At 39.8% G+C, this 15,335-nt stretch overlaps 1 protein-coding gene across 2 annotated transcripts in view; it reads right to left on the bottom strand.

Moving 5' to 3' along the window:
• The window catches only part of LOC127061760 (uncharacterized), a 227,360-nt gene that overhangs the window by 103,355 nt on the left and 108,670 nt on the right, over positions 1 to 15,335 (bottom strand). For both annotated transcript variants that reach the window (XM_050989070.1, XM_050989071.1), the window contains exons 4-5: positions 13,792 to 14,179; positions 12,973 to 13,214 (exon numbers count right to left, since the gene is read on the bottom strand). In XM_050989070.1, the coding sequence (XP_050845027.1) occupies positions 12,973 to 13,214; positions 13,792 to 14,179 (630 nt within the window). The remainder of the gene's footprint in view (positions 1 to 12,972; positions 13,215 to 13,791; positions 14,180 to 15,335) is intronic.

Below are 15,335 nucleotides of genomic sequence, written 5' to 3'. Positions count from 1 at the left end.
CGGCCTAATAATCGTTGAGAAGGTCGAAGGAGTTCGTCGAATTGACAGATACCATGCGAGTTATATCGGACAATCAGTTATTTACTTTTGGCTCGAGCTAAAATACGTGCGCGCTAGCGGACTTAGAAATTTTATTTTCGAGTCACGAAGAATCTCGATTCGATATACAATTCCGTTTCTCTCCGACTGCCCTTGCAATTTTCCGTAGTTCCCTCTTTCCTCTCTCTCTCTCTCTCTCTCTCTCTCACTCTCTCTTTCTGTATCACTGCTCCCTTTTTCTATCTCTCTCACTCGTTTCTCTCTCTCTCTTTCTCTCTCTGTACCACCGCTCCCTCTATCTACCTCATTCATTCCTCCTTCTCTCTCTACCTTTCTCTCTCTCTCTCTCTCTCTGTACCACTGCTCCCTCTTTCTATTTCCCCCACTCGTCTTTTCTCTTTCTCTCTCTACATTTCTCTCTAGCTCAGATTTATACGCGCGATATAACGAAAATACGAAACGACGGCGTGCGTGGCATGCGCGCGACGTTCTTCTTCCGGTATAGTCTTAGCTTTTAAGAGAAACGAACAAAGAAAGAGAGAAATAGAGTAAAAGAGACGATGATAACAATGGTAACAAGAAAGACCGAAAGCTCGCTGACGACGATAATGCTTTGCACGTAATTGGAACGCCTAAGTGCCACTCAGACTTATCGCAATAATTTCCAAGGCAAATTTGCTATATTTCGCTTAAGCAAAGCCTTTCTCTTTTTCCTCTCTCCGAATCTCTTCCTCGTGTTTCCCCCTATTCGTTCTTTGAGGAACCCTTTCGTAGACAACCTGAAATTCCATTTGTAAGCGGTGCTCCCTTTTGCGAATAATCACGAAACACGGAAAGCTCGATCCTTCCCTGGAGAACAACACGTCAAGAGACATCGTCCTTTCCAACTACGCAGAGCAAACTATGCGTACGTACCTATACATACACACGCACACACACACACACGCGCGCACGCACGTACATATATATATATATATATATATATATATATATATATCTACTGTTAGAGATTCGGCAAAGGGAACAAAACCAAACGAACGGTTCGAATTTGAAAGCGAGTCGTTTTGGACAATTCACTAGGACACGATCGTTCGATAATAGACCGACTTTAACATCGTGCTGGTATTGTGTACGTTTTATCTACGAACATACCTATGTATGCAAGTACTAACGAGCATGGAATTCGCGAGGAAGACTGATGCACGTTGCTCGCGAATCATCCGTTCTCGTTCCGTGCATCGTTCTCATCGTTCTATCTAGTACTAGTACGTAGGAACGAAACAACATAGCTCTCGACGCCCTTTGATATGCAAAACGACCGCATGCAAATGCTTCCGCGACCACCTTTTTCCTTCTATATCTTCTCCGATAGTAGACTGCACCAGCTACGTCGTATTATCGCGATAAACGCTTCCTAGTTCGAGAATTTCCAAACCGAACGCGAGCATCGCTTTTGGAAACGCTAAACTTCCTGCGACTTCCCTTCGGGCTATAGGTTATGAAACGAGTTTCAAAATCTGCCGTTCATTCTACGCAAACTTTTGTACAGTGGCCTTCTCTCTCTCCTCTCTCTTTTTCTCTTTCTCTTTCTCTCTCTCTCTCTCTCTCTCTCTCTCTCTCTCTCTCTCTCTCTCTCTCTCTCTCTCGTTCTCTTTTTCGATAGAGAGCGAGAGAGAGAGGGAACTTTCCGACTCGTCGTCGATGCTTTCAAAATCGATATCACGCGGAGTTTGTTATTTAAACAGAAACGCTCGTACAAAGGCATGTATGGTAATTAGTTTGGAAACGATGATGAACGATAACATGAAGATAAGCCGAAGCAGAAGAAATTTGGAAATGATAAAAGTGAGAGTTTGGAGAGCGTTGATAATTCCTAGGTATAAATATATGATAATTATATAAGCGTATAGTAATAAACAAGGTGTAAAATTCATATCAAAGTCTTTATATACGACTTTATGATGCATTGTATCTCGGAAAGAAACTCATATGTTTCTCATATATACAAGTAACCTACACACATTTAAAAAGAGAAAGAGAGAGAGAAAACGAGTAGCTTTTCGTAAGAACGACGACAAATTTTTCAAAGGTCTCGAGGTCTCGAGAGCAAAGAATAAGGTAAGAGAATTCTTCTAAAATTTGAGCCATCTTCTCCGGAAGACGTACGAAGGAAATGTTGCTTCTTATAAAATCCTGAGCTCGGTGTGTGTTGCCGGCAGATAACTTCGTCGTTCTAGATTCGTGATAAAGGCACGACGTATACGTATATCTACGTCTTGAGATTACACCACCGCGAATTTTCCACGTCTTTCCGTTAGGACACTAAATCCTGCCGCTCCTTCTCCTTTCGCGTGAATCACTACGCTGAAAAGCGATCTTCACGAATTACGGCTTTTGCGAAGAAAATGTTAGAAATCTTTCTCTTTTTCTCTTTCTCTCCCTCTCTCTCTCTCTCTCTCCGGCCCTCCACACAGCGTAGGTGTGTTTGTGTGTGGACTTTACTTGATACACTGCAATTATATTTTATGGAAGCCCTGTTTCCGTTCATATCAACAGAAAAGAAATTTCGCATCTCTTCGAGATTTCCGAAAAATTCCAATTTCATTCTCTATTCCGATGGTTATATATCATGATTCCACTGAATAACGATCTTCGAAAGAATATCGATCTTCATTTTTGTCTTTCTTTCATTCTCGAAGAAATTCTTTCAACGTTAAATGACGAAACGTAAAACGTCACGTTACGTTACGTTAGTCCTTTCATAGATATCGCAGAAAAGAAAAAGAAAGAAAAGAAAAAAAGAACAGCAAAAAAGCGAAAAAGAAAGAAACAACAAACACAGAGGAAAAAAGAGAAAAGAAAAAAAATATATGGAAAAAACGAATCGATTTAACGAGCCGATTTATTGATACACCAAGGGACCCAGAGGACCAGCGATATTTTTACGATTTTCGATAGACAGGCTACGTCGAAGGGAGTAAACGAGACGATAGAAAGCTTTCGCGTTCGCTATGCGTTTTCTCGGGTAAATCTTGGATTTCCCGATGGATCGCGTATGGATGAGAGAAGGTCGATGCTTCGGAACATTCGGAGAAAAGAGGAGGAATGCAAGGGAAGGGAATAGAGGAGGGATGCCTGAGGGAAACAGGGCCTGCGCTGCGAATTTTCACCCTCTAGCAGTCGACAAGCAAGCAGGCAAGCGGGCGAATGGTGGTGGGTGAGCGAACGAGCAGACACCGGCGATGGATGAGATGCTAACGAGACGCGAAACGATCGACTACTCCCACCAGGACAGGAGCCGACAAGTCAGCCATGAAATGGTTTTCCTTTACTACTCCGAACCTCGTTGCTATGCCGCAACGATCCTTTCCAACGTTATATGTATGCGGTGTCCCCTTGATCCGAAGGTAACTATTGCTTACGGATATTTACGGTCAACTTTTTCATCTAAAAAATTCGATCGAAGGAAATTGTCGATCGAGAAAAGAGAAAAAGAAAAATGTATAGACAACAAAATGTATAGTGATTTGCAAACGTCTTACGACAGACACGATTATTGCGCTAATATCAGCAAGTAGAAAGTTTAATCTAAGCAGAATGTGAGTGTAATAGAGAGAGAGAGAGAGAGAATAAGGAGTCTATATACAACGAGGTTCTCGCAGACTTTGATCAGCGATGCTTCGTACGCGGCTAATCCGTTAATCTCTCACGTACTCGCAATATAACGGAGGGTGTGTAAAGTGGGCTCGAAGGACGGGAAGTTACCGGGAGAGTGAATCTGGTCCGAGCTTACTAGACAAGATGTGCGCGCGAGAGAGAGAGAGAGAGAGAGAAGAGAGGGGTAGAAAAAAATATAAAAAAAAAGAGAAAAAGAAAGAAGAAGAAGACAAGAAGGAGTCATAACCGGCGGTTATATACTTTGCGGATCGCTCGTTACTTCGCTTGGTTGATGTCAATTTTTCAGTGCTTTATACACGTTCCTACTCTTCGTGCCACCTCGTATTTATCACCACTGCTTGTGTCTGTCGGCTCTGCCGGCGGCGGAATCTCTTTGAGAGCGATCTTTCTTGATGGAGTACTATGCGAGCCGTACGATGCCAAGAAAAATTGACAATCGAGCTTCGGGCGATGTGATTTATATCGTGATCCTTGTAAATCGTCTCTCACCAATGTCACCGAGAAACTGTATCTGTATATGCGCGTTATATACAGGACGTTTCACTTAACCCGATCACTTAAGATATATATATATATATATATATATGAATATCTTTGTTATCTTTTTCGATACTAACACGTGTTAAATGACAAAATCGTTCCTCTCACAGTTAAATCGTTTTGTATATAAATTCTTTTTAGTGTTTCTATCATGTTTTATTACGGCTTAAAAATACGTACTTGTATATTCGTAAACAAATAATAATCTTTACGATATTGTCTTTCAAATGTATTTGATATCCCCGTTTTCTTTCCTTTCTTTTTCTTTCTTTTTTTTAATTAATATTCAATCTAATGTAAGTTTCGCGATGAATTTCTCGCATGAACGGTCAAGAGAGAAATATATTTCAGTCTAAAACATTTGACCCCAAAATGGATAATAAGGATGAGCGCTCTGTGTATTTGTAAACACTCCACATCGATACTTGGATTCATACGTACGCTAGAATATATGAAACAAAGTCGATGGATTCGTCAGTCTATTGAACACTCAATAATTGGCTCGATTTTTTTTACTCTTCGAAATGAACATGAATCGAAACCACAGACGTGTTTCATGTGCATTTCAATCAAAAGTAAGTAGAGTATAAAAGAATCTAACTGAGGAAAGAGAGAGAGAGAGAGAGAGAGAGAGAGAGAAATACATTTCCTTTGCCTTTATATACGGAAGCTTTCATTTTTATTTAACTTCAACGTCTCTCTCGAAATATCTTTAAAAAATAAACCATAATTTAATGAATTAATAAATTAAATAAATTACAAAAAAAAGGTAAACTATAAAAGAAAAAAATAAATAAAACGATAAATAGCAGAGCTTAGCTCTTAGGAATGAAATCCAGTTCACTTATTAGACGGATTCTAATTGGAATCACGAAAGTTTTCCTAGTTCAAAAAAAGTGTGACCGAAGGATAAAAGAAACGAAGACGCCCGTTAATGAATTTCTTTCGTAATGGTAGAGAAAATTTTGCATTCATAATTTTTTCATTGTCGTGTTTACGCGGGAAATCGTGGCGAAAGTGGAGAAGGACCGAAGGTATACCGTTCGTTCTCTTTCTCCTTAGATCTTTCTTCTTCGAAAAGTCAGGGGACCCTTTATGACACGCAATTAAAATCCGTTTGAAATCTCTGTTGGCGGCAGTAAGAAAAATGAAAAGAGATTGAAGTCATTCCCGAATCGTCGAGCTAAAGTTTTTCGATGAAAGGAAGTTCGTCGTGTCGTCTTCAGTAGTAGCTCGAGCTTCCGTTTCTCATTCCTCTTTTTCTCTCGAAGATCGCACGACTTCGCGCTTTATTCCACCACTGAGCGCTCTATTTCGAAGCTGTCAAGCGAAATCGCTCGAGGCTGGTATCCTATGTTTGCACTGCCCTTCAGGCATTGCCCATCGAAAGTGCAACAGGAAGACATAGTCTGAAGTTCTTCTTGTTCTTCTTCTTCTTCTTCTTCTTCTTCTTCTTGCTCTTGTTCTTCTTCTTCGACTTTCGGGATCAAAATTGCTCGTCGAGTCGATTTTATACATAGATATAAAATATCGAACGACGAACGAAGAGAGAGAAACAAATAGAAAAAAGAAAGATTACGATTTTCTTTCTATCAATCGAATTGCTCAAATTGTTTCCCTTGCGTATTACGTTCCTTTAATACGTAATCTTTACGTACGAATTGCATTCTTTTTCTTTCGCGTACGCGTTCAAATATTCTAACTTCTTAACGAATATTAACATTATTTCTTTCCTTTGATACTTATCCGTTATATCAAATTAAGAACTAACGTGATTAACGAATACAAACGTTACACTTTTCGTCTACTTTCAAAGCTCATCTCGAATACTTTCTACTTAGTAGGTTGTTAACGAATCGCCGTTCAGATTCATCCACGTGCACTCGACTTTTTCATCGAAATCGAGTTTTATAAAACTTTTCGAATAGTTCCGACGACATTATTAATTCCTTCGCAAAGAATGGAAAAATTTCGATCGAACTTCGTTACACTTTTCTTTAGTTAACCTTCGAATAAGAAGAAATGAAAAAGAATGTGAGCGAAATGTCGTTTAAGTTATTCCACGATGGCACTAATTATAACACCTCGCTTCGATTAGAGAATCCTACGAGGGAGATAACTTTTTATTTCTTTTACTTAGATTAAATTCAATAATCTCCGACGTTGTTCAATGTCGATCGTACCAATGTCAACGAGCTTTCGAAGAGCAGAAGGTTCGTACGAGGCAAGTAATTATTGCATTCCTGGTAGAGCAGAAAACAGAACAATAGTCTCTATATCGCTGTGGTCGTTTGTCGTGCTCGCACGAAAGCACGTAACATCGAGGCAATTAATTAAGTTCCAGTCAATGAAGCGAGTCACCGTTGGTACGGTTAGCCATCCATCTTCGAGAAAACACCGTGGCTAGTCTCGGTCGTACGCCAAAGACCCCCGGAAAAGAGAACCGGATGCGATTGCAACTTCCACTTTCAAAGATTTCATTAGTCTATTAGCTTAATCTCGTTCCAAGTTTTCCGACGTGTTTTCCAACGCATTTTCCGACCCGATGCTTCGAGCAAGCGTATTCGTTCCTTTCTTGCTTTTTCCTTTATTTTCTATTCTTTCGTTCTATACTTTCTATTCTACTCGATTGTACGTTCAATCACGTTCCACGATGTCGTGGCACCTTAACGTTACAGAACTGATTATGCGATTGAAATACGATACGATTAGCTCAATTATGTAAATGCTAATAAATCGTAGCATCGATTGTCTGGAAAGCAAACGTCATAGGAAATATCGATCATCATGAAACGGTAACTATAAACACGCGTTTGTGCAGACCTACAGACGTCTGTGTACCGTCGATATAGTTAATTTCGATAAACTATAATATCAAGAGAGAATCATTAACATAATAGATAATCCGAAAGTACGCGTCGCGACGAAGACGATGTTCGAGGAGAAGTGATCTTAACGCGAAAAGAAAGATAAGAAAGGAACGATCGATCGTTCTGGTCTGTTTCTTTTTCTTTGTCCGAGAAAAGTGAACGACGAAATTTTCATAAAATCACCAACACGTTCCGTTGCTCTTCGGCTAGTAAGTTATAATAGAACGGTATTTCCCTTTGACGAAGGTGAATGGGCGTTGGGCTGGGCTGGCTACTTGTCGACTTTGTCGTGCCTCCACGTTAGTACGCTGTTCGTTAAATCTCCTCGAAGCGAGGATCGCGCGACATCGAACGAGGATGAAGTGTGTGCGTGACTAACCTACCTTCCTCTCTCTCTCTCTCTCTCTCTCTCTCTCTCTCATACATATATGTCTGTATACATGTAGGTACGTATATGTACACACTCATTGTACATAGAAAGATTTCTTTGTCAGAGGAAACAGTAGCCATCGGTGGCTAGTATCGGTGACCGGCGCTAAATGCACACAGCACGATAACGTCGTAAAGCCAGAAGAGCTTTCAGTTCGAATGACAGCCCTTCGAGTGCACCGAGTCGCTCGGAAGCTCAAGGTTATTGACTGGCCACTCCATTTCAGTACGGTTCGCCGGCACATTCGCAGCGTACACACTCTCTCCTCGCCGTGTTCGAGGATATTTCGAGGGTTGGGAAGAAGGATGGAAAGAGGAATAGAGGAAAGAGGGAGCTCGAGAAACGTATGTATCTTTGCTCTTCGACGTGCTATGGCTATCGGGATCGCCTCTGGTCCATCCATTTCGAACGAGCTACGCCGACGAGAGCCGGATTGAAAGGGTGCCTGAAAAACGAACTACTGGAGAACGATCGTCGGGAAAGAGTGAGTGAGAAAGAACCGGTGGACAACATCATTAATCGTACAACCAATAAATAAGACATTTTCGAAAGAAATGAAGTAAACATCCGATTTCCCGATAAAAGTTTCAAGAAATAGACAAACGAGATTAACTATCGGCTAATCGTAGTTTTTACAAAACTATGATTATTTAATCAACGCGTTAATCGTGTTTATTCGTTCAAGAAAATTTCGATTGAAATATTTCATCGATCGTTATCGTTGATTCGAATACATAAAGAAATTCAATCCAAATCCGTCGAGATATAATTTAGAGAATATTTTTGATATACAGGAAATAATATTTTTGAAATTTCCGTAATTTATTAATATAATTTATAATTATAGAAGTATCATCGTTTATTATAAGAAATATGGAACGAGAATATTTCTGGTGAGACATCGAAAATATCTTAATGTCATTTTCTCCGATCATCGTGTCATTTTAAATTCGTTAATTTTTATAATCATATTGTACGAATTAAAAGATATAAAAATCATAAGCAAATTCGAAAAGTATCTTAATAGCGAGTTCACGATCGGCTAACGAATCGCCGTTGTCGATGACTCTTCCATTAATTATGTGGAAACCTTCGGCTAATGAATGGGTAGTTAGCGGGCAACGGTTGGAGCTCGTCAATAATTACCAGCCGAGGGTGCCGGTATGGTGACCCGGCTTTGATGCGCTAATTTACACCACCTGCACTAATGCCCCGTGTCGCACTAGCCCAGAACGACGACTGTGCGATTCGCTATCGGGAGATACGCCTACCAAATGTACGATGGATTAATATCCTTGTTCAATCGTTAATACGATTTTCGAAAGGATCGATTTGAATTAATACGCGTGAAGATCACATCAACGTTTCTCCGTTACCGAGAAATCGCCGAGCTTTCAATTAATCATCCATTCAAGCTGAAAAAGGAATTTCTAAAGCAATCTATAAGAATAAAATAAATGCCGATTGGTATTCTAAACGCGCTTATATTCTCCTTTCATTCTTTTATACTATAAACTGCATTTTTATTCGAAGCACTTATAAAAAAAAAAAGAAAGAAAAAAGAATCAACAGTTTAATTATCTCGATTATATACTCATCGTATATCGTTATAAAACATCGTATATTCCGTTAATAAATAAATATATAGATAAAAATAAATATAATAAATAAAGGAATAAAGCGTAAAAAATTTTCGAACGTTTATCGGGCCAACGAAAAATTCCATCGATTCGAAACCATTCGAGTAACGTTGAGGACAATCGACGAAATCGTGCAATGGGTCGTAACATTTTCGAAATTTAGTCGGAACACAAATTACAGGAAACATTCCGCGTGCTAACATGCTCTGGTGTTATGCTCGCTGGACTGTTATAAACACTCCATGTAAACGTTCCCCGTGGTAGTACCGCGCTTTGCTTGCTTTTTCTCTGTACTCGAACGTGAGCGTCCCTACCTTTTCCGCTGTTAAATTGCGACAGAGGTAGAAACAATGACTAACTGCTGTCTCCTCACGATGCTCTTCCCTTTTGCGGAAACAAACGACATAAAAAAAAAATAAAAAATAAATAAAAATTCCACTCATTTCGTCTCCTTAGGCAAGACAAATTTACTCTTCCGCGTTCTTCAATTATTATCAACATTTCCTCTTAAAAAATGAATTTAAAGCTATAACGGGTTCTAAAGTAAGTGATACAAACGACGTTAACTCGATAAAACGATGTCAAAAAAAAAAAAAAAACAGAAAAATTAAGCGATTAAAATTATTGATTACAAAATATTTATAAAACGTATTCTTTCATTTATATATAAGTTATCGTAAATGGAACGATAACGACGATCTCGATGGAAGAGAATTCACATAATCGAAGAAGCAAACAAATAAGGATTTGCCAAAGTTGATGATAAGGGGAATAAAATTAGAAATCTAGGAAGATCTATGCTAGGATAGCGGAGTTTCGTTATCGAATACTCGTGATAATAGTGATAGTAGTTGTAATAGTAGTAGCGATAATAGTAGTAGTAGTAGTGATGATAGTAGTGTGGTAATAGTAGTAGTAGTAGCAAGGAAGGTAGTAGAGAAGCACCGTCCGACGTTTGGCATGGCAAAGGGGAAAGTTCGATATTGATCAGACAGTGGAATGCCTCCTGTTCGCGTCAGGCAGCACGATTTCTCATCGTACCTTTATACGGACTAGCTCGAACTTTAGTCCGGTAAGTTGAACGGCTGAAGGAGAGATAAAAAGATAGATACATAGGGAAAGAGAGGGAAAGAAGAGAGAGAGAGAGAGAGAGAGAGAAAGGGAAAGAGACGGAGGAGGAGACAAAGGGAAGAGCCAGGTAACGTTAAAAGGAAAGCAAAGAGGGAGAAAAAGAAAGAGATATCGTAAGGTAGCGATTGGAAAAAGGCAACTGCCAGTAGTCTGGCCCCTGTCACGGTCAGACGATCCTCCAATACGAAAAAGAAAGAGAGAGAGAGAGAGAGAGAGAGAGAGAGAGAGAGAGTACGCGTGGCCTTTCGACCAAGCTCCTCACGAACGAAGAAGCGGTAAATTCAATTTAGCAAGAGGAGTGAGGGAAAAATTGCGTGCGTACGTGGAAGGAGAAAAGCTCTCGAGCATCAACAGCAGCAGTAGCAGTAACAGCAACAGCAGCAGTAGCAGTAGCAGTAGTAACAGCAGTAGGATGGATAACAGCAAACGAGGAAAAAAATAAAAACTAAGAAGAGAAAAAAGGCGGATAGTGGTTACACAGATTTTTTTCTCACAATCTCGACTTAATCGAAAGGTGCCGGGAAAGAGAGACGAGAGCCATCAAACACGCTGAGAGGAAGACGAATTTCGTCGTGGAAGCATGCAAGCGAATATGCGAGCAAGCGAGCTTTCTCCGTCTCCGTTCTGTCTATTCGTCAAATGAAATACGACCCTTCCGAGCCTCGGTGGGCCTACATAAAACGCACATTACTCTTAAGTTTTTCTCGCACGCCGATACGACAAGGAAGTGTTCTAAGAAAAGGGCACCGCTCGAGGGCGTCTAGCGAATCTATTCCCATCGGACGCAGTAGGAACGTTCTTTTCTTTGTGCGGAGAAGAAACCGAACGTTTTTCTTCCCTTCCACGCGGCAAGGAAGGACGAGCTCATGTGAAATTCGAAGAAACGTTTTGATTCTTCGTCGTTGGGATATAGTGAGGGTTACGTGATAAAAAGAAAAAAGAAAAAGAAGAGAGAGAGAGAGAGAGAGAAAAGAGGAAAACAATAACTAAGCTATAATCGTATTCATTTCTACTTTTTTTTTTATGAAATAATAATAAAATATTAAAAATGTGTGCAAAAAGGGAACGTGACTCTCGGTAGATATAACGTGCGTGTACACGGCCGAACAAGAAAAGGACAAAGAAGTTTCGTTTGGTCCGGGCATTGACCTATACCGAGAGGGCTGAAGTACGTCACACGTCGAGGAGGGAACGAACATGCGATTGTTTCGCTTCGCGGTGCCATTGTTTCGCCGTATATACGTTTGGACGCGCGGAGACGAACGCAATGAGGACAAACCGCAGCGAGCTGACACACGACTGCCTAAAAAAAATTCTACCCGCCAGTTGCATATTCATGGAAACGTCACGATATTCTCTATCTCTCCATCTCCTCATCTCTCTCTTTCTCTAGCTATGCCATCCACGTGACGCAAGATTATGCATAAAACTACGATATTACTGCGGCTTTCCGATGTTTTCGAGATACTCTTCCCATCCATCGTTGCAGTCATTTCCGAATTCATAGTAACGTTTATATCATGAAAAATATGTAAAAACTGAAAGAATATTAGTTCGCGTCTTTTAATTTTAGTTATTTATTTATAATCGTTATGCTACTCATTGATCGACCTATCACGTACATATTCTAGCTGTACATATCGCATTGAATGCAAGTAAATCGCGTTACTGGTATAACAGTATCGAAAAGTTGAAATTTTACGAGAATTGTTTATAACAATTATTGAATCATCGTATTCGATACAAAAAGTGAGAGAAGAGGGAGAAGTATAGAAGAAAAGATCTCAAGAATAAAATTGGTCGTCAAAAATTGATAGTAACGAATTGTTTATAACAAAATGTTTATAACAAATTATTTATAACGATCAATTAATCTTTGAATTTGATATGGTAATGACAAAAGAGAGGAAGGTCTAGAAAAAAAGAGAAAAAAAATTTTCCTACGACAAATTGTTTATAACAAATTGTTAAATAATTGTTAACGATAAATAAAAATGTAGAGAACAATTTAGCCTTGAAAATGGTCTTTGTACGAAGTCGTCACGATTTTTAATTCCAGAGATATTCACGTGCAAATAAAATGTATTTAGATTGACTCATTGATCTATGTGATTTCATTCAATATCATTTCATTGATACACTGACCTATATAAATCCTTGGAATTTACGCACTCAGCTGATAGCGTAAACAGTCTTTTTCTACTACTGATTACTACGAACAGATGTACATGAATAATGAATGGCAATCTTTTAAAAGAAATATCTTCGGAACCAGAAATCGTAGAGACTTGAAACAAAGATCATTTTAAAGGAAAAAATGTTATCTTTTCATCTACATACTTCAATAATATCGATATAATAAGATCGATTATGTCAATAATCTGAATTATGTCGACAAACTCGATGAATTCGTAAAATCTACATTTTTCTATTCATTGGGGCTATACCGATTTATTAAAAATAATTTGTTACGCCTGGGGTTTTTCGTGAATTAGGAAACTATACGAACGCGTTGTACCGCAAATTCGAGCATTTATCTATTTTATCTAGATACCCGTTCGTTTCTCCAATGTATAAACCAACAATAAATGATCGTAGAAGCGTGAAGATAAGAGAAAACGAGGACTATCGGAATAAAACTTACCGAGAACAACAAGCTTGATCGGTCTCCCCAAAAGGAACTCTTCTTGATCGTGTTCCAAGGTACACTCCCACATTCCGTCGTCTTCCAATCTGACGTTATCTATATGCAAAGCTGCTGTAGTAGAATCACCGATGTATCTGTGACCAGTTCCGCTCATTTCCGTTCTCGTGTTTATCGTGAGCATGTCCACCGGATTTCCTTCGTGCAACCATACAGCCGGATTCCCATGTATTCTGTAACTTCTAACGAACGGAGAACGCTTGTATTTCCTTGTCACCGTGTCGCGTGCGTGCGAAACGTGATATTTCACAACGAACGGGACACACTCGAATCGTCTCCGTCTTCCGAGTACATCTTCCACCTCTCTAATCTACGATTCTCATCCGTTTTCTCATTCTCGGATTTATCGTCAATATCAAGTTATTCAAATGGAACCTATTAAACGTATGGTTCTCGTCGCGTACTCATATATCTATCCTACCTCTGACACCCTAACGACTCATGTAATTCGCAACTATTGTTACTACCCGCCGACGTAATAAATATCGTAGCTACGGATTGTTCGTTTCGCTATTTTTTACGGAAACAAAGCGAAGAAAAGAAACCGCAAAATCTATACTCCTCTATCAGATATGAAACGGAGTTCGATGATACGCTAGAAAATAAAAGGAAAAACAATTTCTATTGTAACTCGATTAAATTATTGTACATATTCCAAGTTCCACGTGAAAGATCTAAGGCTATTCTTCATTATGTTATACTTTCGGTCGAACGAAGTTAAATCGAATCTTCGAAGAAAATAAAAACGTAGAGATTTACCTTGATCCTGATAAAAGCAGCCTAGAATAATTCCCTTCGAGTTCGCAAGGCAAAATGACCTTGCTATGTGGTTTTACGACAAGTTCCAAATGTGGTCTCGTAGAGACGGGTCTTGCGTACGACGTGGACACGCCGCTCGAAGGAAAAGAAAACGGAAGATTGCTCGTTGTCGAGGAACTAACGGACCATGTCTCTTCTTCGGGAGCTAAAAGTGCTGCAGGCTGCGCGACGTCCTCGCCGAAGGATATCAACGTCGACGACGACGTCGTCGTGCTTTTCGTTGTACTTGTCGTCGTCGTCGTTGTCGACGTCGTCGTTCTTCGTGCTCGCCGACCACCCTCTTGTCTTCCACCGCGAAGCGCCAAAACGATCGCTCCGTTACCGGAACCTACAACGAAAAAAAGAAAAAAAATATTAATATATATGTGTGTGTGTGTATACAATGTCGATGTTATAATAATAAACTTATTGTCGATATAATTAACGAAAATTATACGGATGAGTTGTATGCTGCGCGTATACGACTAACTAATTCATCCGACAATCAAAACAATAACTTTCGTTTATATTACCAGTTATGTTTGTACTCCGAGAATACATGTAAATAAACGCATCCGCAGGTTGTAATTTAAAATAATAAAAATTATCCAAACGTAGATGATTACCATATCAATGTGTAATCTTGCGAAACAATGCGTAGGAAAATCATCTAAGAATATATTCAAAGTGGTATACAAATTTATAATATCATTGATCAAAGAAATGAAAGATGAGATATAACAGACACGGCGATGAAAGAACGAAGAGCTTCATTATAATTCCTGATCACACCACGTTTAATCGTACTCCTTTTTCCTTCCGGTTCGTCTATTGTGCGGTCCATCGTGTTACCGCTTTTCAGGACGTACCGGCGAACTAAATTAGACCGCGAACGTCGTCTCAGGCAACTCCCTCTCTATCCCTCTCTCTCTCTCTCTCTCTCTCTCTCTCTCTCCCTCTCTCTCTCTCTCCCCCTCTCTCTTCTCTTTCCTGGCATCCACCGGTAAATATTCTAAAGACTGGGACTTGATCGAGTTAGCAGGAGCCCGGGGAATTCGATAAAGCTACGACAAGAACGGCGAGACGACGCTTCTCTTCTATCCGGCATGCCACTCTCGGCATCTCCTTCCTACTACTCACCCTCTCTGTTTTATCCTTCTTTCTCATCTCTTCTTCCCTACTCTTAAAGCTACCTATCGCGCTTGGTCGACCGAGAGACTTCACGAGGAAAACTAATTATTGTACCGATGAGCGGCGTAACTACCTAACACAACTAAGACCACTGCTGTCTTCCTCTTCTTTTTTACTCCCGTTCTATTTCTTTCTCATCCTCATCTTCTCTTTTCTTCTCTCTTTTTTCTTCTTCTTCTTTTTCTTCTTCTTCTTCTTCTTCTTCTTCTATCTCCACGAGATCTCACCGTTCTTCCCTTCACCCCAATTCTCTTCGACTTAGGAACACCGCAATTACCCCAAGCACCGAAGACGCACCAACGCGCTAACACGAC

This window comes from Vespula vulgaris, chromosome 2, assembly GCF_905475345.1.
Source record: "Vespula vulgaris chromosome 2, iyVesVulg1.1, whole genome shotgun sequence".
Taxonomy (NCBI): Eukaryota; Metazoa; Arthropoda; class Insecta; order Hymenoptera; family Vespidae; genus Vespula; species Vespula vulgaris.
Note: the sequence above shows the minus strand (reverse complement) of the source record. Positions and strands in the feature narration are given on the sequence as shown.